The sequence below is a fragment of the Oncorhynchus mykiss genome, chromosome 6, assembly GCF_057628025.1.
Source record: "Oncorhynchus mykiss isolate SJ-2025 chromosome 6, ASM5762802v1, whole genome shotgun sequence".
Lineage (NCBI taxonomy): Eukaryota > Metazoa > Chordata > Actinopteri > Salmoniformes > Salmonidae > Oncorhynchus > Oncorhynchus mykiss.
Window position 1 is genome coordinate 74,540,992 of NC_143027.1, and position 24,444 is coordinate 74,565,435.

Genomic DNA, 24,444 nt, shown 5'->3' on the forward strand with positions numbered 1-24,444 from the left:
ATGAGATACTGGATTTGTGTCAGACCTTTGTGGTTGCTAAGGAGCATTTGAAAGCAATTTCACAGTAATACCAATTCCTATGTTCCTAATCGAATGTAAATGAAAAATGTTGCCACAAGCCAAATGCAATTTGTGATTTATTTTGTACAATAAAGAAAATGCACATTACCCCAGCTCAGATGTCAAGAGTTCAAGAGCATCTCCATTTTGCACACTCAAACCTGAACATTGCATCCCCCACTACCAGCATGCTACACACTGATTAACCCGACATAGCAGGCGTAAAAGTAACACCTGAAACCAGATCCCCTATATACTGGTCTTGACAAGAAAAATAAGTGTCAGGGGAGGTTCTCTTCTACACTGTTCAACCAATCCAGTAAATGTGTAGGAGTTAAGATGGAGTGGTGTCTTGATAACGTCCAAAAGCAGAAGTCTGATCAGGCTCTTTGCATTTCCCCTGAAAAGGTTGTTGGGGACTCGGCAGAGGCTATACACTGATAGAAACAGATTCCAGCCAAGGAAGGCCCCCCATTTAATATTTTTCATTTTTTGCAGAGCTAGGAGAGTAACCCCTACTTTGGAAGCTTAAGTTAGGCATCCAGGAAAAAAATAAAAAAATTGAAGGAAAAATAAAAAAGTAGTCCATGTGATAACTGTTCAACCTTCTGGCAGGGAAAGTATGGCCACAGTTTAAGGAGCAAACTCAATAGACACTCAATGTCTCAATAGATACTCAATAGACAAAAATAGCAAAAGGCATATGGTGATATCCACGCCATGTGCCCATACCAATGTTCACACCATCCATACAAAATGAGATTTTACACATTAAGACTGACACTGGAAACTTTCCAATAAAAAAGTAAAATAGGGTTACTGAAGTAAATCTCTGCCCCGCCCCATGCTCAACACCTTAGATAGCAATGGGAGGTGACAAATACCATTACTTGTGTCAAATACAGTACTCAATTTTGAATTTAATAAACTCAAAATGTATCTTAAATATTCATAAATTAGGCATCACCATGTTTTTAAACAAAATATTGTATAAAAAGTATAACAAAGACAGGCAAATCTCCAAACAACTATTAAACAGAACAAATCTACGACCATTCAAATGTGGGGCGGGGGATGAAGAATGTCAATGTAGTGGCCAAAGGACTGGGCCAAATCTCATCGCTGTACTCAGTGTACTGCTTTAGAACTGGGGGCATAGGGGGGGTGGGGGTCTGAGTGTCAGGTTTGGGTAGAAGCGGTCTTCTCTCCCCTCTCAGCAACACCAATGGACACACCACAGTGAAAACCACGTGTTCCATCAGGCCCACGCGGTAGACGCATTACACCTGGCGGAAGCCCGTCTGCGCCCTGGATCTTTCGACCCAGCATGGGGCTCCCTACTGGGCTGCTCTCCTGGGAGGCCACCTGCCTGCGCCTCTGGACCCAAGGGCTACCGGACGGTGTTAGGCTGCTGTCTGAGGAGTAGTCCGCCCAACGTCGCCCAGCCTCAGGGCTCAGTCTGCCCTCACTGGCCAAAGGAGACTTATGGGAGTGGGGAGACTTGCGTTGGGAGCATGGGCTGGCCCGGGGGCTTGACCAGGGGCTGGTGCGTGGGGACACAGCTGGGCTCAGGTGATTGTTCTGGAAGGTGGCACCCCCTCCAGTGGGACTTAGCTTATTGACAGAGCGGGATTTACGGGCCAGTCTGGGGGAGGTGGGGTTGCTCTCAGTCTCTGAGGAGCTACAGGCAGAGTCTTCGTGATACTGAAGCTCCCGTACCCGGCTGTTGAGTGAGTGGCTCTTCCTCATTCCTCCTACTCCCTCCTCGCGCTGACGCTGATCTTTGGGGACCTTCTTCTTGGGAGGCTTGGTGCCGATCAGGACCACCTTCAACCCCAGAGACCCTGTCCCCTCCTCGCTGCCCACAGCCTCGTTGGCTCTGACTGCAGCCTCCACCTCTTCATACTCCACGATGGCACACTCCTCAGTGCTCAGCTGTGTGTAGCGGCCACTCAGCTTCTTCAGGTCGGCTGGCAGGTCCTTGCCAAGCTTCAGCACCCTCACAGAGGCTATGGCTCCATATGTTCCAAACGCTTTCAGCAGCAGCTTCATCAGTTGTTCCTGTTGGGTAGCGCCACCCTCACTCCCGTCGCCAGCCCCACCCTCCACCGCCACACCCAGCTCTGGCCAGCTCTGCAGCTCGCTGAGTAGTAGCATGCGGCTCGGCAGAGACTCACTGGCAAACACAGGCACTGTTGATCTGCGACGCACTTTGCGCCCCTCATCATTTAGCTCAAGTATTGTCGAGTGGCGCAGAGCATATGCAGTTGTTCGCCAGTCTCGTGTCAAGTGCTTCACCTGGGAGGAAAACAACTGTTAGAGATAATCGGAAGTGAAAGTCAGTACTTTTACAGACAGCATCCTGCATGAGAACTTCCTTTGTTTATTCATACATCCTGAAAACTAAAAAGCCTTTGTTCTGATGGCAGTACGATAACATAAGCAGCCACAGGTCTAGAATGAGATTATTTCTATGTAAGCAACAGCTATCAAAAGGCAAATCAAGTAACTGGCTACTACTAAGTGTTGTTTAACAGTTCCTAAATTTCAAAATGTTTGTTGGTAAATACAGCAACAAATTTGCTGTTATTGTTAGCTCCTCCTAGAACCTAAAACAATTACAGTATTCATGCAGCTGTGAACATTAGAAATTAAACCAGTAGAGGAGAAAAACAGATATTTTTCTTGGAAGTGTAAACTGAAAAAGGAAACAGCCAAAATCAATGAGCCTGTATGAGCCTCATTCACACCAGATGCTCCCGCCGCCAACTCATGTGAGAATGCACTTCCTAGCACCAACAGCTTGCCATATTGACACTAGGAACAGCTGTTGCATTCAGTTATATGAGCCCCCAGGGAATTCAATTGATATTTCAATATCAAGACACCAAACTGTCAGCAGGAGATCAAACATTACCTTCTTGAAGGAGGTGAGCAGTTTGACACTGACGAAGCCCAGCTTGTTGCGTCGGACGTGTTTGAGCAGGAAGGCATCGTGTTCCAGGTTCTCATCCGACAGGTAGTACTCGATCTGGGCCACCAGCTTCTGGGTCAGCTCTGGGTCTGGGGGCTGCCAGCTCTCCTCCTCCAGCTCACCGCCACTCGTGCCAGCGCCACTGAGAAAGATAATGGATAACATGCCAGTTCACAGAGACACAAGGCAGGAGCTTAACCGATTTGGCAGGAGAACTGATCAAAACAGCCTCAGCCATTACCCATGGCAACATGCTGAAAAGAGCTGCTGGAGATCTGCCATCTTGACTCTTTCCTCAGATTTCATTTTTAGATTCTTCCTGTGACAGTAGTGACAGGCTGCCTAACCACAGTGTGACCGTCACACTGCTCTCTGCCAGAACCGCAACACCACAGGGTGTCCCGCCAACATGAACAGAAATTGCTAAGACCTCTCCATCTGAAGAGTGCAGAGTCATCGCCACACTACATGCCTCCCCCACAGGGACAGGGCTATTTACCATATCAGCCAGACTTCAAAATCAAACAATGTAGTCATTTACTGCCTGCCACACCAAAACAAAGGTTTAATCAAAGCTCTATTGACAGAGGACTTTAAAATTTGCACAGGTATGCCAGGCCAGCATTGCCGGCTGCAATAAGAGTGAATGTCTGAATGACATTACTGTGTCGATGAGTCATCCTCCTCACACAGCGATCCCATCCCGCAGGCTAGGCAAGACACTAGCCGAATACCCCAGACAACGTAATGATTACAGCATCCAACCCACTGTGTTAAAGTCAGGGGAAGCCCTTCAACAAAATATGTGGGCGCAACACCTCCCCCACACACACAACGCCACTGTAAAGGGAGCAATTGTCACCCTCTTATTCTCTCCTGCCACAATAATAAGCTGGTCAAAGAGCATCAATGAGTAGTTCACTGGTTACAAAAGTACCATGTGAAAACTAAAAATGTTCCATGCCCCTAAACAAGTGCAACATTGTTGCAAGTGAGAAACACCGCAAGACTGACTATGATGTATTGGCTGACCTGGATAAGAATATGAATTTATTTCAGACTACCTAAATTAAACATACCAACCACATAGCCATACATTAGCACTCGGTCACAGGGATTTACAAGGGCAAAAATAGCCAGCCTGGTCTCAGACTAGACATAACATCGTAAATGTAAATCTGAACACTCAATTTAGTATGATACGTTTCGTATGGTTAAGACCGGCTGGTTAAAACCTGTTACGGCTAGAGGTTCCGCTAGCGGAACATTTCAACAACATCCGGTGAAACTGCGGAGCATGAAATTCAAATGAGAAATATTTAACTTTCAGTAAATCACTAGTGCAATTAACCAAAATAAAACTTATTGTTAATCCAGCCACCATCTCAGATTTCAAAAAGGCTTTATGGCGAAAGCAAACCATGCGACTATCTGAGGACAGCACCCCATCATACAAACACATGACAATCATATTTCAACCCGCCAGGCGCGACAACTCAGAAATACCGATATAATTCATGCCTTACCTTTGAACATCTTCTGTTGGCACTTCAAAATGTCCCATAAAGATCACAAATTGTCCTTTTGTGCAATAAATTCCATCATTATATCCCCAAAATGTTAATTTCTTTGGCGCGTTTGTTTCAGGAAAAACACCGGTTCCAACTCACCCAACATGACTACAAATGATCTAATAAATTACCTGTAAACTTGGTCCAAACAACTTTCCTAATCCAACTTTAGGTATTTTAAAACGTAAATAATCTATCAAATTTAAGACGGAATATACTGTGTTCAATAGCGGATTAAATGAAAGTGGAGCGAGTTCCAGGTCCCGCGCCCCAAACAGTCCACTTGGCCCGACACCCAGAAAGGAAAGGGCTACTTCTTCATTTCTCGAAGGAAAAACATCAACCAATTTCTAAAGACTTAACATCTAGTGGAAGCCATAGGAACTGCAACCAGATGCCTCAAATCTAGTATCCCATAGAAAACAGTTCTCAAAATAATCCTGGATGGTTTGTCCTCGGGGTTTCAGCTGCCAAATAAGTGCTGTTATACACAGACATGATTTTAATAGTTTTAGAAACTTTAGTGTTATCAATTATATGCATATCCTAGTTTATGGCCCCGAGAAACAGGCAGTTTATTTTGGGCACGCTTTTCATCCGGACGTGAAAATAGCACCCCCTAGCCCAAAGTGGTTTTAAGGCAAAAAACGAACGTGGTTAGTCGACAAATCTCTAACAACCTAAAGGTTGCGTGTCAGAATTATCACGGACAACGGAGCAACTACTTACTACTGTGCTAACCCTTCCCCTTTAACCCAGTGTTTAAACGCCAGTCCTCGAGTACCCCAACAGTACACATTTGCATTGTAACCCCAGGACAAGCAGTTTTTTGGGGGGGTGGGGGGGGGGGGGGGGGGTCTACAACACAAATGTGTTCTCTAACCAAGCTAACGTTAGCCACAACAATGTGTAAAAATATATAAGTGTGGAATTCGTAACTTGTCACACATTTTGCAAATTGCATTTCCTAACATATCATACAAGTTGGATGGACATCCACAAATGAATACATACTCCACCATACGAAACTTAACATCTGAACCTATTTGGAGTGCCCCGGATTTACATTTACTATTGTAATGAAACAGGCAGGGAGCAGGCCTCGAACCCTCGACCTTCTAGCCCAGCGTGCTATCGACTGTGCCCCAAAAGCTTGTACGAGCGGCAGAGTCGATATTCGCGCTTATAAACCCAGGGTCATTACACTATGTTACGTCTGAGTCCAGGTTGCATTGAGTCCAGGTTGAGAGTCCAGGTTGAGAAAGCAGGGGATGACGCAGGGGAATTAGAGCAATGAGTGTAAAGGTGCCATCCAAATCGGCCTCTTCTTTTACGTCAATGGGATTACAATGCCCGTCCACAGGTGGTTAGAAGCTGTCTGGCAATTACCATAACTCTTCACTGCGGAATTGAAGTTCACATTGAAATATCACGAAACGACAAAAAAGTAAGTATGCAGTATTTTAGCATACATAAGGTTCATTCCAATAACAAACAATCAAATCAGAACGTTAGAAAGGAGGATACAACAGACAGACATGCCATTACAAGACAAAACATTTACCTGGATTTATCATGTCTTCCAAATTCGTCTTCACTACAGCTGCCTCCGAGGAAATCGAGATTGTTTGAGGACACCTCCTCCTCTGGTTCCTCGTCGTCTGCCGCCTGAATAGCCACTGTTATCATCACTTGAGTCCCCATCTCCTGCAGGTGTTGATCCACAATTATTACCTCGTCGATTTCCCGTCCCGCTGACGAACCTAATGCAGATTCGATATGTTTCTGAAACTCCATGGTGGCACTCGTCATTTTACCCGAAATAAATGCGTTTTCTCCCGGTTCGTTCACTTCCTCCTCGGCTACACCAGTGGTAGTGCTTTCATGAAAGCATTTATTCCCTGTAATACAACAATTGAAGTCGCAAGAATACGGGGCACACACACCTCGACGCTTTTGACACCCACACCGGTGGATGGCCAAGGAAGCCCCGAAGATGCGCTCCACAGCTTGCCAGAGCCCCCAAATTCTACCCCACGGAGAACCCTGGGGTGGCGTGGAGCTAGCAGCTAGCGAGACGCAGCTAGGAACTGGGGAGACCGAAGGGATGGAGCGGTCTTGTAAGGTTACTTCCTGATATGTAAGAAGCGTTCTGCTTTTGAAACGCGCTCTGGGATTGGGCCATGTCATCTTTCCGCACTCATCCCCAATCCACCAGCAAACTCCAAGATGGAGCCAAGAGGGAGGGAGGAGAAAATAGAGACAACGGATAAATGCGTTTACCAATGTTTGCATTTTTGTGTATTTTTCCCTTCGTCACTATTTCTAGTAAACAATGGCTGCTATTTCACACGTGTCCTAAATAAGGGGACGTTGAAGTGTAAATGCCACGTGCTGTTATGCAATTGGGGAAATTGCAATGCACCAATCATGAAGGCCGACCCATTTCTCAGAACCTGCAAATTGGATAATAGGCTTTTAGCATTAGACCGCAGGGGTTGTTGAGGGATTTGCTATGGGGAAGGACACAAATAAACGACACCAGAGTATATAGTGTCATGAAGCATTTACTGTCAGCAGTGGCTTTCACTTTTTTACTTTATTTTAGATTGTGTATGCCTATAATAAAATAGCCCTTTGCAACAAAATTATTAACACAGTTTTGAAGATGTCAGGATTTCCATAATCCAATTCATGGTCTGTTATCTCCAAACCTTCAGTGTGCCGCGTATGACACTCGCTGACTGTTTTTAATTGTAGGAGTGTATCATATCCTACATGGACTCGTAAATCATCACCCACACCACAACTGCTACACCATTGCTAATACAGTTGCCAGGCCTGAGATGACTTGATGTTTTCTCCACCCTGTTGGCAAGAGTTGTACAGCTGGTGGACTGACTCATACTCTGAACCACATGTCCTGCTGCAGCAGTGCTGTACCTCCCAGTGCCACAAGCCAGGAGCAGACATCAATCAGATAATGGCCATGCAGGAAGATGTTCCAACATCCCCCTCAACAGCTTATCTGTCAGGTGTCTGCAGCAGGAAACAGCCCCAATAGAGACATGAGTTGCACCCCAAATGGCACCATATTCCATTTAAAGTGCACTACAATTAACCAGGGCCCATAGGGAATAGGCTGCCATTTGGGACACCTTTGGCAGGAGTAAGCTGATTGCTGTAAACTGAGCTGAGTTAAAATGAGCTCCCCTCTCTTGATCAGAGCAGAGCTGGTATTTCCTCTTTGTCCAGACTGAATGCAATTGTGACCACCATTCGCCTGTACTTAACATTCAACAACAAGGGTGTTAATTTGTAATACTACAAAGCATCTTACATATGTTGGTTTATTTTAAATGTACCATTTTTTTTGTCTGTATGATTTTGTCCATTCTGGACATCTGGATAGAGAAAGCTGAACAATTGCTTTATTATTCTGTTTTTACAAGGTTTAATTTACCATCTACACTTTAGTTGTATTTGATATGTGTTTTTCCTGTGTCCCAATTGTGAAGAATCTGAAGGGAAGTATATCAATCAGTAGTCATTAGATTCTTAGGAACATTGTGAAACATTTAGCTTTTTGAGCTTGTGAATGTGATGCAATCTTTCACAAAATCATCTGATACATGATTGGGCAATCCTGCCTTGAATGAAAGATGTTTGGAGTAAAGTTGAAGGAAAATATGCATGTATGTCTTTGTAAATATACATGCCCTGGTGATAATAGAGAATCCTTTGTGAGTCTGTCCTAGGTGACTGTCAGAAGGTGTGTGTTTCTCATCCATGCATACATGTACGTCAGCTATTACTGTATGTGGAACAAACTGACTCTGTGGGTCCAGGCTCCAGCACCTTTCTTTGACAGAAAATCTCTATTGTTCACAGTCTGTAAATGCTCTGTGCTGTAACCTACAGTATATAACTCACTACTGATATTGAAGGGTTTGCTTAGTTTTATCGCCAACAAAAAATACAATGTTTCTTTCTTTTGTCTTATTAAGGATTCTGTTTCTCCCTAAAGGATTCTAGATCTTATGTTTTTCGATTTACAGATGAGTGCAGCATTTTACTTCTGCTCCACATCACTCCCTCATTCTGAGTCAGACAAGATATTTATAGACCGCTGTACCCCAGAGAGCTCTGACTGGCCAAGTCCCCCCATGCATAATACATAACGACAGACAATTTACATTGATCCCTGTGTCTTAGCGGCATGTTTTTTATTGGCAATTGTGAGATATTATATCACATTCATATAATCCACTTCATCATGCCCTTATAAAATGCCTGCAGAAGTGATTGACTGCAGAACCATAATTATATGCTTTGATGTGGGACAATTATCTCTGAAGTATACTGACCATTATTTGTTCTGTATGTGGTAAAGAAATGATTACAACAGTGACATTGTGTCACAACAGAAGTAGCTAGGTCAATTGTGGAAGAACTGTCATTTATTCAGAGCATTCCATTATCTGCTTGTCACAAAAGATTACAACATAATCTCCCACAAATGTGTCAGTTTTATGAATATATTAATATATCCTTGTGATGAGCATGTGTGTGGGATGTCGCTTTGATGGGTCTGAGTGAGAGTCGATTCCTAGCTCTTATCCTTTCGAGTTGAGAGACAGTGTAACCAATGCTTTATAACAATGAGAGGGTCACCAGTGGAGTTTTTTCTTTTAAAAAGTGTTTATGCGTGCATCACTAATAGTGTAAGAGGACACGGCTATGAAATATGTCTTTGGATTACTTCCTTACTTGTATTGCTCATACAAATTAATAATGGAGGCGGTTAGGTGCGTGATAGCCTAACCTTGCCTAAAACCGAGACCTAGGGTTTAGCTCAGCAGGCTAACACATTCTTGTCAAATTGGTGGCGTGACCCAGATTTGGTCAGTGATTCCTATAAACTGGCGTTATTGCGGAGAAGGTGATAACCTTGCCTGAGACTTGATAACAGGTAACGTTAACCTAATACCTAGGCTTTAGCTCAGGGTATAACCGTATAGTGGAATGCAGAGTAGAAGACATGTAAAAAATCGATTAGGCAGAAGTTGGATTTTCAATCCTAACCAAATTAACAATAATGATCTATTCCATTCTATTCATATTCTACCGGTAATTCTACAAGCGGAACCTTTCATTTTTAGGGTTGTTGGCGGGATTACTTATATTGAGACAGGATGTTGTGTAACCAAGGTAGAAGTGTTTTCGTTTCCATAGAAACGATGGGCGTTGCCAGCGAAGTTAGTGCTGTGTCAGTGACATGATGAGCCATTTTTACATTGTAGCATCAGTTCACAACAATACATTTTAAAATAATTAGCATTGACGTTAAACAACAAAACTGGTTAGTTAGCCACATTCTAGCAAGCTGACTAGCAACGTTGTAACACTAGCAAAAATGCGGCAACAAAGACAGCAGACCAACAACAATACAGCCATTACAGGAAGGTGTCTTTCCCCCACGGTAAGAACGATGTGTCCAAAATAAATAATCTTTACTTTCTCTTTGTCTTTATTAGGAAAGAGTTAGCATGCTAGCTAGCTTATCCAGAAAGCTAATGCAACTCTGTAACAGTCATATAAATGAGCAAGATTGCTATCTATCTAGCTGATTGCTATCTATCTAGTGGCTGGGTTGCATGTTGTTGCTCCACAAATGCATGAATATTATCAAGCCTGCTGCATTAAGCCTGCTGTCTAGATAGAAAAGTAACCATATAGTGGACTCTTGGCTTAGTTGTTGTTCGTCTATTGTTACAATTACCAGTCTTAAGTTGCCTCATCTTTTTCTGTCACCCCCCCCCCCCCCCCCCCCCCCCCCCCCAGGTCAACAGCTATAAACTGCACTTTACAGCAGTGCACTCTCAAATACCAGAGAGAAATGTTCAAAGACCAGTGAGTTTGCCTTTGTAGATAGATCCACAGTAAGGAGTGTCCCCATTCCCCAAATTATACTATTTTAATGAGACAATGCATGAACATGGAAAGCATTACATTATGTCTTGAGTGCCCTTTAATTATCATAATGATATATTTCTAATTCATTAAATGTTTTATTTGACAGCTGGACGTCCGATGGTCTAAAGACTTTACAAACGGGATAAACATGGACACCATGAAAATGAATCCACCAAGACAAGGTACTACCTGACTAAGTTACAAGACACCATGACAGTCTCTTACCTGTCCCCGTCTTCTCTGTCTCACCATGTACTTTCTCTCCAGACAGCAGGCTTAATGCAGACAGTGGTGGCGGCAGGCCTCTCCACACCCCTGTGCTGGCGTTTGTCAGTGAGTTTATGGGCCCTGAGCGTCCCCTCCTACCCCCTGCTGCTGCTCTACCCAGTGGGCTGACTGGTGACCTGGGGCCACAGCCACACAGAGTGAAGCCTAGGAGAGCAACCCACAGTGCAGGGGCCATCAACTCCCACAGTACCTCACCCCTCACCCTGCCAACTGGTGAGTGATTGCACTCAGGATCCTCCCCCTCTCTTCAACAATGCCATCCCCCCTGCTTTTTGTCATGGATCAAAGTCAGTCTAATGGAACATTCTGCTCTGTGCTCAAGTGAAATACTTCTGGACATGTAAAACCTAATGCTTTTCTGAACAAATGTGTCTTTGTAACAGGACCAGGTGATGCCATATCATTGAGTGAGAATTCTTCCTCTAGTTTTCCAATTGCCTTTCGTTCCCGTGATGACTGTGCTTTGAGTCCTGAGCGACTAGATTTGGACAGGTAGGCTAAAACACTCATGGCTTTGTTTGTTCAGTGGTCTATGTTGAGCTTCTCAGTACACTGTCCTGCAATGGAATGCCAAGTTTGTAATTGCTTGTACTCACCAGTAGGGTGCAGCAAAGTCCCTCATAAAGATTATCCTGCCCTCTGACAGTGCATGTCAACTTTGCAGGTGTAAAAGAAACGCCTGAAACTAGATCCTCTATATACTGGTCTTGTTGAGAAGGGGGGAAAAAACTGCCGGGGAAGTTCTCTTCTGCACTGTTCAAACAATCCAGTAAATTTGGAGGAGGAGTTAAGATGGAGTGTCGCCGGGCACGTTCAGCAGGAATGAACATTTTGGAATATTCTGGAATATTCAAATAGAAATAGGCTATGTAAATCAAACTTGCATCTCTAATATGTAGAATAAGGAATCACATCGGCTCTATTCATGTCATTTCTATCTGCAACGTTCGAGAACGTTTTGCAACTGAACATGGCCTTGTTAACATCCAAAAGCGGAAGTCCTGTCACAGGCTCTCTTTCTATTTCCCCTGAAATCCGGATCATTCGTTTGTTGGGGACTCAGCAGAGACTAGTCAACAATAAACCATATTCATAGCCTCATCCACTTAGAATAATGAGATCTCCTGAACCCTGCCTGCCAGTGTTGGAAGGCAGACAGTGTGGTATCAGGTGGCTGGTACCTTTTTTACTGTGAGCCCTCTCTCCTCTGCATCATAACAAGATAATACAGGGTCATCCTCTCACAGAGTGGTGTTGTTGACAATGCTTTTGTGTTTTGTGTGTCAGGCGTGGTCTGGAGGAGTGTCCCCTGCTGGAGGGCATGGGTAGGCTGCGGCTGCTTAACTTTCAGCACAACCTCATCACGCACATCCACAATCTGTCTCATCTGCGGCACCTGGCCTTCCTAGACCTGTATGACAACCACATCTCCCAGATGTCTGGCATCTCAGCCCTGGCCTCTCTCAGAGTTCTTATGCTGGGCAAGAACAGGTTTGTGTTATCTGTCTCAAGCATACAAACAGAACAATAGGATAGGAGCTCCCAATCATTTTGGTGCTTTTACAGTGCATGGTTTCAAGGACAGATGAAAAACCTTTTAATTTTTTTATTTTTTTTACCCCTTTTGAGAGCTGTGCGTCCTCCGAAACACAACCCAACCAAGCCGCGCTGCTTCTTGACACAATGCCTTCATAACCCGGAAGCCAGCCACACCAATGTTTCGGAGGAAACACCGTACACCTGGCTACCGTGTCAGCGTGCATGCGCCACAGGTCCCGCCACAGGAGTTGCTAGAGCGCGATGGGACAAGGACATCCCTGCCGGCCAAACCCTCCCCCTAACCTGGACGATGCTGGGCCAATTGTGCGCCGCCCCATGGGTCTCCCTGTGTCGGCCGGCTCAGATGAAAAACTTTTTATGCTGTCTTTTTTTGGTGGGATTTTTCTTTACATTTATAAAGATGTTACCGTAGGGATATGCACATCCTGCTTTTTGGATTAAGTGATACTGTATGACCGCCACAGCACAGCTAGCCTATATATCAACCTCCATTGAAAAGTGCTTTCCTGCAGGTGCCCAATTTCTGTACCAAACCATACCACTGCTCTCTTTGTGAATCTTACATCTAACATCACCTTACTTTAAAACTAAAGGTCAGGAGGGAGGAAGATTAAAGTCACAAATCATGGCAAATGCCACCGGGATCCCATTGCTGAGGTCTGGTTTTGTTCCAGAGTCTGTAAAACCTGACATTTGTCTTTTTAGAACCCACTTTCAGAACAGTCTGCGGTACCGTTCAAGCAAAGCATACCACAGATTTAGGTTTCTGATAGGTTACAGTCCCTTGGAAATTCTAACTTCCCTAAGTTACAGTTTGGTCTGTATAGACAATCCTGGATGACAGGACAGTGGAAAACAGTCAACTTAACCATCAGTAGAAAATCCATTCCTACCGCTCTTTGACAATCCCATTTCCTGTGCCTGGTAACCATTTAGTTAGCAGATGGGATACCAGCTCTTTGTCATAGTAACGTTGTGTTATAGGAGAGATATCTTGTATAGAATACCAGAGAGGATGATGTTAATATTATTGTCTGTTTAATGTTTTGCAGAATCCAGAGGATATGCAGTCTGGATAACCTGACTAAACTAGATGTTCTGGACTTGCATGGCAATCAGGTACCATGTTTCAAACCTTAGAAAAGTATAACTTCACTTACATTCCTTTTTGTTCTCTAAATATACACCCACATGCATTTATTGTCTGTAATGTTGTTTGCAATACGGTGACCAGTGGGGGACTGTGATATCTAGCTGTGAGGTTCAGCAAGAGCAGAGAGGCACTACCACCTCCCCCATACTGCCGGTTGGTTACTGCGTCACTGACTCTGGGCCCCTACAGTTAAGCTCAAGCAGGCTTGACTACAGGAAAGCAAATGCATTGGTTCCTGTTGTGAGGCTTTTGAGTACATTCTATATTAAGTCGTGTGAAGGCAGTGAGTTATATTTGTACTTTTAGTTGAAACTCAGTGCTTTCTCAGCCATCATTACTAGAGTACTTTACCTTTCTCTTGTTTTCCCACCAAATTAAAACATATTTAGGAGCTTACTCCCACACATCCCAGTCTTGCTCTGGGTTACCTTAGAGTTCTTCTTCAATTACTGTAATTTCTCTAACAGGCAAGGCTATTTCTGTTCCTTTTACAATGAAGGAAAACCTGATAAAGCTGTTCTACAACTCATGAATGGTAAGTTGAGCGAAGGCCGATTTGATGAGCTTTTCTCCTTAGATAGGCCTACAGTATGATCTGGCTGCTGTCACAACGTATTAAAAGCCTGTGAAGAGAGGGGATCACAGTAATGCTGGTGTCAAATCAGGATTTTGCCAGCACCTGTAAAAAGAGGATAGGATTGAAAAGTAATCTGTCCGCAGTGCTGGTTGTTTGAAATGTGCTGCCAGTATATCACCCACATTGTTCCAGTGAAAGTCAACCCAGAGTCCCTGTGAGACTCCTCTCTCTGACTCCGGCTGCTCTTTTTCATGTGTCTCATACTCTCATTCCCAATTAAACATTGGTTTCTGTTAATCTACCCAGCAGCCGTTGTTTTCCAGTGACTTCTGACCACGAACATACTGTGTCTTGGGCCTATTGTCTGAACTCCATAACTGAGATACCACTTCTACTACTCACTACTGGCAGCTAGACAACTTTCTGTACAAATAGATAGCTATGACATAGCACTGTTACACTGGCCTTAGAGTGTTTAGGCTATGACAGCACTGTCTGGTCAAGCTATGGAAGAGGAGAGAGAGAGAAGAGTGTGCCTCAGTATCACTCATGGAAGGGCTTAGATGTGGAGAGCAGGCGGTCACCCCCCTCCCTCCCCTAATTGGAAGGGAAAAGCAGAGGCTCTTTTAGCCAGAGCTCCAGAGCTCTATGCAGCTTTTGTCCTTTAAATGATGCTCACTGTTCATTTAGATTCTGCCCTAAGCTAACAACCATACTCAGTCTGTCTTGATTCATGTCTACTTGCATCAAGCTCACTGCAGGAGCCTTTCAACCTTTGACCCCTGGAGTAACACGCAGTGTATCATCATCAAGGGAAAGGGAACCCCAAAAGCCGGCCTCTCAGTGGTAGTTACTGTAGTTCTGGGGCGTGTCCCAAATGGCATCCTATTCCCTATATAGTGCACTACTTTTGACCAGAGCCCGTACATAGGGAATAGGGTGCCATTTGGGACGCAAACCTGACCTCTTCCTGAAATGGAGAGGACACCGGACTGAGTGGCACACACCTCACAGCCCCACACTCATACTGACAGACAGACAGACAGCAACCAGGGAATCCCATGGGTCCTGAAGTAGTTAGTTTCATTTTGACAAGAGGCCCCACAGTTCCCCCTCAACCAGAATGAGGCCAGGGCCACATTTCACTACTACTGACCCTTTTGGATTCTGGATGTCGTTTGGACTCATGGTTCAAAGAGAACACTGACTTTGTTTTGACATCGAAATTATGATAATGTGGGTCAGAAACGAAAGGAGTGATTGTAAGGGTTGAATTGGATGGTAACATTGAATGTTAAAAATTCAAAGAAGTTATCTCCAACTCATTTGAAGGTATAATTTATTTTGGGCTGTTTTTAGCAGAGAATATGGAATGGCCTTAGGCTAGTAAATCACGGTACACAGGTGTCTGCTCTACTTCCGCTGTACTCAAGTTTTATTTTGCACAACAAACAGAACTGGCATGTCTCATCATTTGATTTAGACAAGACAGAACATTTTCTCAACACTGAAAATCACCCTTATCACCTCCCTAATATATTTACAGCAGCACAGCCTCAAGTCAAGCCCCTGATGGTGTGAGCCTTTCATTCATCATGACTTAAGAGAACATTTCACCAGTTTATCACAGTGATGTTTCTGTCTGTGTTTCCCTGTGCCTTCAGATCTCCCAGATAGAGAACCTTTCCCACCTGTCTGAGCTGCGCGTGTTGAACCTGGCAGGGAACTGCATCTCCAGGGTGGACAACCTGCAGGGCCTGGACTCACTGACCGAGATCAACCTGAGACGCAACTGCATCTCCACTGTGGTGAGGGAGAGGAGGGGAGGGGAGGGGAGGGGATTTTATTTCATAAGGATCCCCATTAGTCAACGCCAATGGCGACAGCTAGTCTTACTTGGAAAAATACCTTACAGACAAAATACTTTACAATTTACATATATTTAAAAACATTGTGTATGTGTGCACGCACATCTATCAGTTACACATACATGTTAGTACTGTACACACACACAAAATAGCATACATACTGAGAGTTGCTGGGTTTTGGGATCTGAGGGGCCACAGGCTAGAGTTGGTGGAGGGACTGCAGGCATGACATACTGAGGGGGCTACTGACTGACTGATGGTAGAGCAGAGCCCTGGGCTGTTCTGAACTGAAGCAGCTGGATCGTGTCTAATCCTTTGGGCTCATACTAATGCACTGTGCAGATGTAATGGCTCAGGCCTGTAGTGATTCAGATCTGTGCTAAGATCGCAAACAGCTTGGCCCTTCTATCATTACAGTAATGGTTGAGGATGGTTCCCCCCACTCTGCAATATACTGTGCAAGAACAGTATTCTGCTGTGTTGCTAATGCTGCCAATTTTAACAAATGCACACATCCAACTGTCGTGGTTTGATATATACGCACTCGTTGGCATACAGCTAACGGCTTAAGCTTAAGCTTCTTGCTGTGCATCAAACCTCTGACCGTCCCCAAGGTGTTGCCAGTGTCTGTCCCCCTACCTACTCATGCATTGACATGTGTAGACTAGATTATAATTTTCGTCTTAGATGATGATGTTAGCTGCAGATTCTTCTTTCATCTTGTTATCATCCTCCGCTGCTGGCACAAGCCTTTGCATGTTTTCCTTATTTTGATGTTTGTCTTGGTATCACATTTAGAAGTTTTTCTGTTTCATGTCTCACCAAGAAAAAACACGAAGTGAAGTAGCATACTTGTCCTCCTGTCATCTACGGTGGTTACCAAGGGGGAAATAGCTAGCTCATTAACCCCTCCTCATGCTGACTCCAGTGGAAGTGAAATAGGATATTTTTGAAACAGAAATTCCCTCCCCTTACGTTTCTATAGTATAGTATTTCTGATCAACAGAGGAGCACAAACAGGCCTTAACAGGTCCTTCATTTGTATGCAAATCTGACATCTCCAAACCCTTCCCTCACTTGGTATGCTGAAAAATTCAAGATGCTCTCATGTCAGAATTAGACGTTCATGCATGTTTCTCAAATGTCAAATTTAGAAGTTCCAAACGTGTTTAAGGTTAAGTTTAGGTATTAACTCCAAACTGTGGGGCGCGTCCCCCGGGGATCAAGAATATATATACATTTTCTTTAAGGAACTCCGTCCGGCTCTAAACTTACTCTTGAAAGTTGTAATAGTAGACTTCACAAGGTGCAATTTCGAAATTGGGTAGGTCATCATCAGTTCCTCTTGTCATGTCAGTCATTGCATACCTTAGAGAGCTATTTATAACTTGTCAGAAATGTCCAGATCAACTAGCCCACATTTTTTTATTTAGGTTTTTTTAGCCCATGGATATTGTTGTAATTTTTTTGTCACTTAAATATCACGAATACACATTAGACATGGCAAAATGTATAGAATTGCATGTATAGAATTGGGGATGTTCCCCAATGCTAGAGGGGGTGGGCCCGAGTCAAGAAGTTTGGGATTGAGGTTTCTATCACTGGATTGGAACATGCAACCTCCTTTTGTACTCCCGTCTGCCATCCCTGTCCACCACGCCCAAGCAAAACCAAAACCTTCTTGAAGGTGACAGCGCTCACGGTTGCCTAGTCGCCAGTTTCTATGTCAACTCCCGACGTCCTCAGACATGGATGGACGTCTAATCCTGACTTCTATCACGTGGCCAGGCAGGAAAAATTGTAGATAAAAGCAGAAGTGTCTCATCTTATCAACTACAGCTCCTGTTTACCCACTTAGAAGTTTTGATGAAATTACTTCCACTTTTAATAATCGGATATAATGTTTTATTGGCCTCACGGGAGGGTGGAGAAAAAATTCTACCCTTCAGCATTTTTCTCAAGGCTCTTTCATTATTCGGATTGCAGGCGCAAACTAAACACAGATACTTTCAGGTGTCTTAAAATGTTTTCCTTTTCATTCTAGAGAGGAATATAGTGGCTTTTTGGAAAGGACTTGAAGGGAAAGACAAATACATTGAAGTGCACTTTTCCAAACAGGTTTAAACCTACACTTAAACATTGGGCTCAGTTACATGGAAGGCCAGTATTTTAGACATTCTGTATGTATAACCCTTTGGGTACTGTGCTACATATGGTACATGTCTGAAAGGTTTGTTTACCCTAGAAAACCATCCCAAATTACACCTAAAATGGAACAGTTTGGAGATGATGGTAACAGAGTATCACTCTGTTTGTGATGAATGGGTGAGATACTGTTCTGTATGGTTTTAGTCTGTATATTGTATGCACTCTCTAAAAGACAAGTAACTTAAACAACCTCAGCCATTGAATGACCAGGTCACCAGTAGCACTTACTAAGGAACACACACACACACACACACACACACACACACGTGTTTGTTGGCGCTTCTCTTTGTAGAGTGTTGTTGCGTGCAGCAGAGACAGCGGTTATGAGAGGTTGTGTTGGCACAGTAATGGTTGTAGGGGAGCTCCTCAGTGTGTGAGAAAATCTAACACACGTCAGCTGTCAGCATAGCTGGGGTGGAGCTGAGCTGTAGAGGTGAAGCCCAGGACACGCAGGAGAGAGACGGACACCAGGTTCAGACACACCTCCTCGTCTCTGGTCCCCTGCTGTTAGAAGATGAGATAGACAGTGGAGGTGGGCTTTTTTATGCACCACATCAGCCCAGTGATGACATCACTCTGTCTGAGACTCTAAATTTAGACTCAGCCACAGTCAGAGCTGGAAGTCCTGTTACACTGACAGAGAAGCAGGGGTGAATATTCAGTCTGGGAATCAGGTGTATGTGTGGTAGACTATGTGCTCATACTGTGGTATGAATTGCATTTTTTCAGCATGCAGAAATTTATGTTATAAGGATTCCTTGCAGCGTTCTCCTCAAAGCCTACTATGTGACACTGTGAGTGGGAGCGCACAGTCATCTAATGTCTTTATTTCAGGAGCAGAGCGTTCCTGTCACTATGGGGACGCAGCAGGAGACAGTACTGTTAATGTGTGTTCTCAAGTAGCAGTAGAGAAATGTTCCTATAAAAGCAGTGTTGCAAATGTTAGAGACTACAGCCTTCCTCGCACCTGTCTCTCTCATTATTATTTATGCAGTGATTGATTTAATTATTTCACGACTTCTCCAATCAGACATAGCCATAATCCTAATTATGGCAACAGCACCCCTGCGGAGGCAGCATCCCTGTAATACTGTTAGTGTTAGAGACAGTAAGCTGTAAAAACAAAGAGAGTCACACACACCATATGTATAAACTCCTAGTCATTTATTGTGTAAAACACCCAACGTTTCGGCGTCACTGTGCCTTCTTCAGGGTAATGTCATGAATGCTTGAACCAGGTTATGTAGACAAACAGTGCAATTAGTGCAACGAATGGCAATAGTGAGGGGTGTGTCATAATTATTAGGTTGATTATAAGGAATTGAGTGAAACTGCTAAAAGACAATAGTTTACAGCATATTGAATATATTAGGGTATTGTTAGCATTATCATCAACATATATTATTGTTTAATTTAATTTCACATTTTTATTTAATTGTTTCCAATTTCATAAAAATGTTGTTACATGTAATATTTTGGTTCAACCAAAATGCATAATAAGCACAATAAACAGGGAGAACATATTGGGTGCCCTCTGATAAACTGTAGAAGACAGCACATTAAAAGTGTTGTATAATGGTGCCTGAACGGCATGAAGTGAATGCACTCCTCTTCTCCTTAGTTGTTTATACAGTAATTGTGTTAGAGCAGCCCACCATTAAAGTCCCCCTAACTAAGTCACTGAGTGGTGTGGTGGGTTGACGGTACTGTATGCATACAGTAGCCTTATTTTGTTTATGCCTAAAGTAGGCTATGGCTTTATTTTGTAACCCATTGCAAACTGCCACTGACATGCACATACGGTGTATTTGGAAAGTATTCAGACCCCTTGACTTTTTCCACATTTTGTTACCTTACAGCCTTATTCTAAAAGGGATTAAATAAATAAAAATCCTCATCATTCTACACACAATACCCCATAATGACTGCGACCTGTACGCTCTCGTCGGCTGGCCCTCGCTTCATACTCGTCGCCAAACCCACTGGCTCCAAGTCATCTACAAGACCCTGCTAGGAAAAGTCCCCCCTTATCTCAGCTCGCTGGTCACCATAGCAGCACCCACCTGTAGCACGTGCTCCAGCAGGTATATCTCTCTGGTCACCCCCTAAACCAATTCTTCCTTTGGCCGCCTCTCCTTCCAGTTCTCTGCTGCCAATGAGTGGAACGAACTACAAAAATCTCTGAAACTGGAAACACTTATCTCCCTCAGTAGCTTTAAGCACCAGCTGTCAGAGCAGCTCACAGATGACTGCACCTGTCCATAGCCCATCTATAATTTAGCCCAAACAACTACCTCTTCCCCTACTGTATTTATTTATTTTGCTCCTTTGCACCCCATTATTTCTATCTCTACCTTGCACATTCTTCCACTGCAAATCTACCATTCCAGTGTTTTACTTGCTATATTGTATTTACTTCGCCACCATGGCCTTTTTTTTGCCTTTACCTCCCTTATCACACTGTATGTTTGTTTTACTCCATTGTAACTCTGTGTTGTTGTATGTGTCGAACTGCTTTGCTTTATCTTGGCTAGGTCGCAATTGTAAATGAGAACTTGTCTTAACTTGCCTACCTGGTTAAATACAGGTGAAATGTATATATATTTTTTAAATGACAAAGAGAAAACAGGTTTTTAGAAATGTTTGCACATTTTGTAAAAAAAACAAACAGAAATACCCTATTTACATTAGTATTCAGACCCTTTGCTATAAGACTCGAAATTCAGCTCAGGTGCATCCTATTTCCATTGATCATCCTTGAGATGTTTCTACAACTTGATTGGAGTCCACCTGTGGTAAATTCAATTGATTGGACATTATTTGGAAAGGCACACACCTGTCTATATAATGTCCCACAGTTGACAGTGCATGTCAGAGCAAAAACCAAGCCATGTGGTTGAAGGAATTGTCCATAGAGCTCCGAGAAAGGATTGTGTCGAGGCACAGATCTCGGGAAGGGTACCAAAAAGTGTCTGCAGCATTGAAGGTCCCCAAGAACACAGTGGCCTCCATAATTCTTAAATTGAAGAAGTTTGGAACCACCAAGACTCTTCCTAGAGCTTACCACCCGGCCAAACTGAGCAATCGGGGGAGAAGGTCCTTAGTCAGGGAACCCGATGGTCACTCTGACAGAGCTCCAGAATTCCTCTGTGGAGATGCAAGAACCTTCCAGAAGGACAACCATCTCTGCAGCACTCCACCACAGGCATTTATGGTAGAGTGGCCAGACGGAAGCCGCTCCTCAGTAAAAGTCACATGACAGCCCTTTTGGAGTTTGCCAAAAGGCACCTAAAGGACTCAAACAAGATTGAACTCTTTGGCCTGAATGCCAAGCGTCACGTCTGGAGGAAACCTGGCACCATCCCTACGGTGAAGCATGCGGCAGGGACTGGAAGACTAGTTAGAATCGAGGGAAAGATGAACAGAGCAAAGTACAGAGAGATCCAAGACAAAGCAGGATTGGCTTTGGGACAAGTCTCTGAATGTCCTTGCGTGGCCCAGCCAGAGCCCGGACTTAAACCCGATTGAACATCTCAGCAGAGACCTGAAAATAGCTATGCAGCGATGCTCCCCATTCAACCTGACAGAGCTTGAGAGGATCTGAAGAGAAGATTGGGAGACACGCCCCAAATACAGGTGTGCCAAGCTTGTAGCGTCATAACCAAAAAGACTTGAGGCTTTAATCGCTGCCAAAGGTGCATCAACAAAGTACTGAGGAAAGGGTCTGAATACTTATGTAAATGTGATATTTCATTTTTTTATTTTCAATTGTCATGTCCTGGCCATTCTTTGTTTTTGTCCGGGTATGGTTCTCAATCAGGGACAGCTGTCTGTCGTTGTCTCTGATTGAGAACCATACTTAGGCAGCCTGTTTTCCCACTATGGGTTGTGGGTAGTTAGTTAGTTTTCCGTTTTGTGTTTCTGCACCTGACAGGACTGTTTCGTTTTCGTTCATTCTCTTGTTATTTTGTTTTGTGTTCAGTTTAAATAAAAATAACATGAACACTTATCACGCTACGCTTTGGTCCACATCTTCTTCATACGACGACCGTTACATCAATACATTTGCAAAAAAAAAATCTAAAAACCTGTTTTTGCTTTGTCATTATGGGGTATTGTGTGTAGATTAATGAGGGGGGAAAAACTATGTAATCAATTTTAGAATAAAGCTGTAACGTAACAAAGTGTGGAAAAGGTCAGTTAGCTGAGCAGGATGGTGCAGCAACAGGAGGCCTTACGGGGGACAGAGGGAGCAAGGAGTTTTGTTCTATTCTGTGCCTGGCCATGTTTTAGCTTGTTTTGTTTCCTCATTTGCTACAGCTTTAGAAGCCTTCTCCTGCATTTGCCATTAATCTTTTTCCAAGGGAAAATATGCATTTTGATAGTGATTTTGAGCCTTAGAGCCCAGGGGGTATGAACTTAACGTAAACAAAAGGAATATGAGTATCAGACTTTTGTTTGAATTATATTAATGTTTAAGTCAATCGGACCCCATGAAAGCTTTGCGCTTCATATGTGGTAGCAGAGTGGAATGAGAGTTTAAGGCATGTTGATGTCTGTCCTTTATTATTGTGACTTTAATGTTTCCCTTGGATGTTAACGCAGTGTCTCTCATGGGTTTCTAATGTACTTTACAGTCTGGGTCATATGCTTACCACGTAAGTAATATTGATCTATGAGCACTTACAATGTTATTACAATGTTTATTAATCTAAAGGGGTAGGCAAGAGAATGGTCGTGGACAGGCAAAAAGGTCAAAACCAGATCAGAGTCCAGGAGTTACAGAGTGGTAGACAGGCTCGTGGTCAAGCCAGGCAGAATAGTCAGGAAGGCAGGTACAAGGTCCAGAAACAGGTAAGGGTCAAAACCGGGAGGACTAGAAAAAGAAGAATGCCAAAAGCAGGAGAACGGGAAAACCGCTGGTTGACTTGGAAACATACAAGACGAACTGGCCCAGAGAGACAGGAAACACAGGGTTAAATACACTGGGGGAAATAAGCGACACCTGGAGGGGATGGAGACAATAACGAGGACAGGTGAAACAGATTAGGGTGTGATACATGCACTATTCATGTTCTCTTTTTTCTAAACTGTACCCTTGGATTTGGTTCAGTGTTCTGATTGCAGGCAGCTAGCCCGACATTTAGCTGTTGGGCTACTACTAATGATGGTGAAGGAAATCATTGCGTTAGGGAATACTGATGTCTGCAAAAAGAAGAGACTAACCCACAATGTGTTTATGCACTTCTGTAGATCACTTGCTCTGACCCAAATGATAAAAGATCCCACCAGGGTATGTGAAGCAGTGCAAAGTACAATTGACTCAATAAGGGTGTCTGATAATCCTAAATATTGCAGAGTGGAGTATTAGTCTATGGAATCAGTGATAATTATATTACAGTTTACACAAGGAGGGTCCTGACGACTAAAACCTCTGTTAGCTACCTGGGATGGAAGCTTGGGAGGTGTGAGCATGGCCACTAAAGTGCTAGGGAAGGTTAATGCCAGTACTAAGTTTTTGGCTAGAAAGTCCAAGCTGCTTGATAAGGACTCCCTCATTCAATGCAGTTTTGACTATGCTACTACTTCCTGTTTTGGGGGCTTATCTAAGCGTATGAAGGGGAAGCTCCAGATAGCCCAGAATAAGCTGATCAGGGTAGTATTGAAGATGAGTCCACATACTCACATAGGCAGGAGCTGCATTCAGGGACTCACCTGTCTGCCTGTTGAGGCTAGGGTGTCCCAGATTAGACTGGGTTTAGTTTACAGGAGTATTTATGGTTCTGCACCCAGATATCTATTTGATTACTTTTCCAATGTTAGGGATGCACACAATCACAGAACCGGTTGTTGTTAATGTGCGCTTATTCAGGTTCAGGAGTAATGCTGAGAAAGGTACTTTCTTGTATACTGGAGCCTCAGAGTGGAATGAGTTGTCTCTGCCCACAAAAACGACGTCCTCTCTGGGCAGCTCTGAAAAAGAAAGTTAATAACTGTTTGATCAGAGCGTGCAACAGAACATTGTACTGTCTACACTCGGTGTGTTGTTTATATTAAAATTGTTTCACTAAATCGATTTGAATCAGAACTAAAGTTTTGTTGCTAAGGATTCCACAATGCGGTTAGCCTTTACGGCTGGGACTGCAAGTTTGTCTTCCATTTTTTTGTGTGGATTCTGCAAGTGCTAGCTGGCTGTACTACAGACACCT

At 43.6% G+C, this 24,444-nt stretch overlaps 2 protein-coding genes across 4 annotated transcripts in view; one reads left to right on the plus strand and one right to left on the minus strand.

Annotated features, from left to right (window-relative positions):
• Nucleotides 1-124: 124 nt before the first annotated feature.
• LOC110526578 (la-related protein 6) lies at nucleotides 125-9,113 on the minus strand. The gene is made up of 3 exons (XM_021607669.3): nucleotides 6,170-9,113; nucleotides 2,978-3,176; nucleotides 125-2,358 (listed from the first exon to the last, which is right to left on the minus strand). Exons 1-3 carry the CDS (start codon nucleotides 6,898-6,900, stop codon nucleotides 1,240-1,242), a joined length of 2,049 nt encoding a protein of 682 aa, XP_021463344.3. The 5' UTR covers nucleotides 6,901-9,113; the 3' UTR covers nucleotides 125-1,239.
• lrrc49 (leucine rich repeat containing 49) overlaps nucleotides 5,818-24,444 on the plus strand; it is a 60,846-nt gene continuing 42,219 nt past the window's right edge. For 2 of the 3 annotated variants that reach the window (XM_036980964.2, XM_036980967.2), the window contains exons 1-8: nucleotides 9,766-10,087; nucleotides 10,450-10,518; nucleotides 10,688-10,763; nucleotides 10,849-11,082; nucleotides 11,253-11,361; nucleotides 12,157-12,360; nucleotides 13,482-13,548; nucleotides 15,824-15,967. In XM_036980964.2, coding sequence (XP_036836859.2) covers nucleotides 10,022-10,087; nucleotides 10,450-10,518; nucleotides 10,688-10,763; nucleotides 10,849-11,082; nucleotides 11,253-11,361; nucleotides 12,157-12,360; nucleotides 13,482-13,548; nucleotides 15,824-15,967 — 969 coding nt within the window. In that variant the 5' untranslated portion in view covers nucleotides 9,766-10,021. Of the gene's footprint in view, nucleotides 6,053-9,765; nucleotides 10,088-10,449; nucleotides 10,519-10,687; nucleotides 10,764-10,848; nucleotides 11,083-11,252; nucleotides 11,362-12,156; nucleotides 12,361-13,481; nucleotides 13,549-15,823; nucleotides 15,968-24,444 lie in introns of those variants that run through there. The other variant, XM_090238858.1, reaches the window with a different exon arrangement.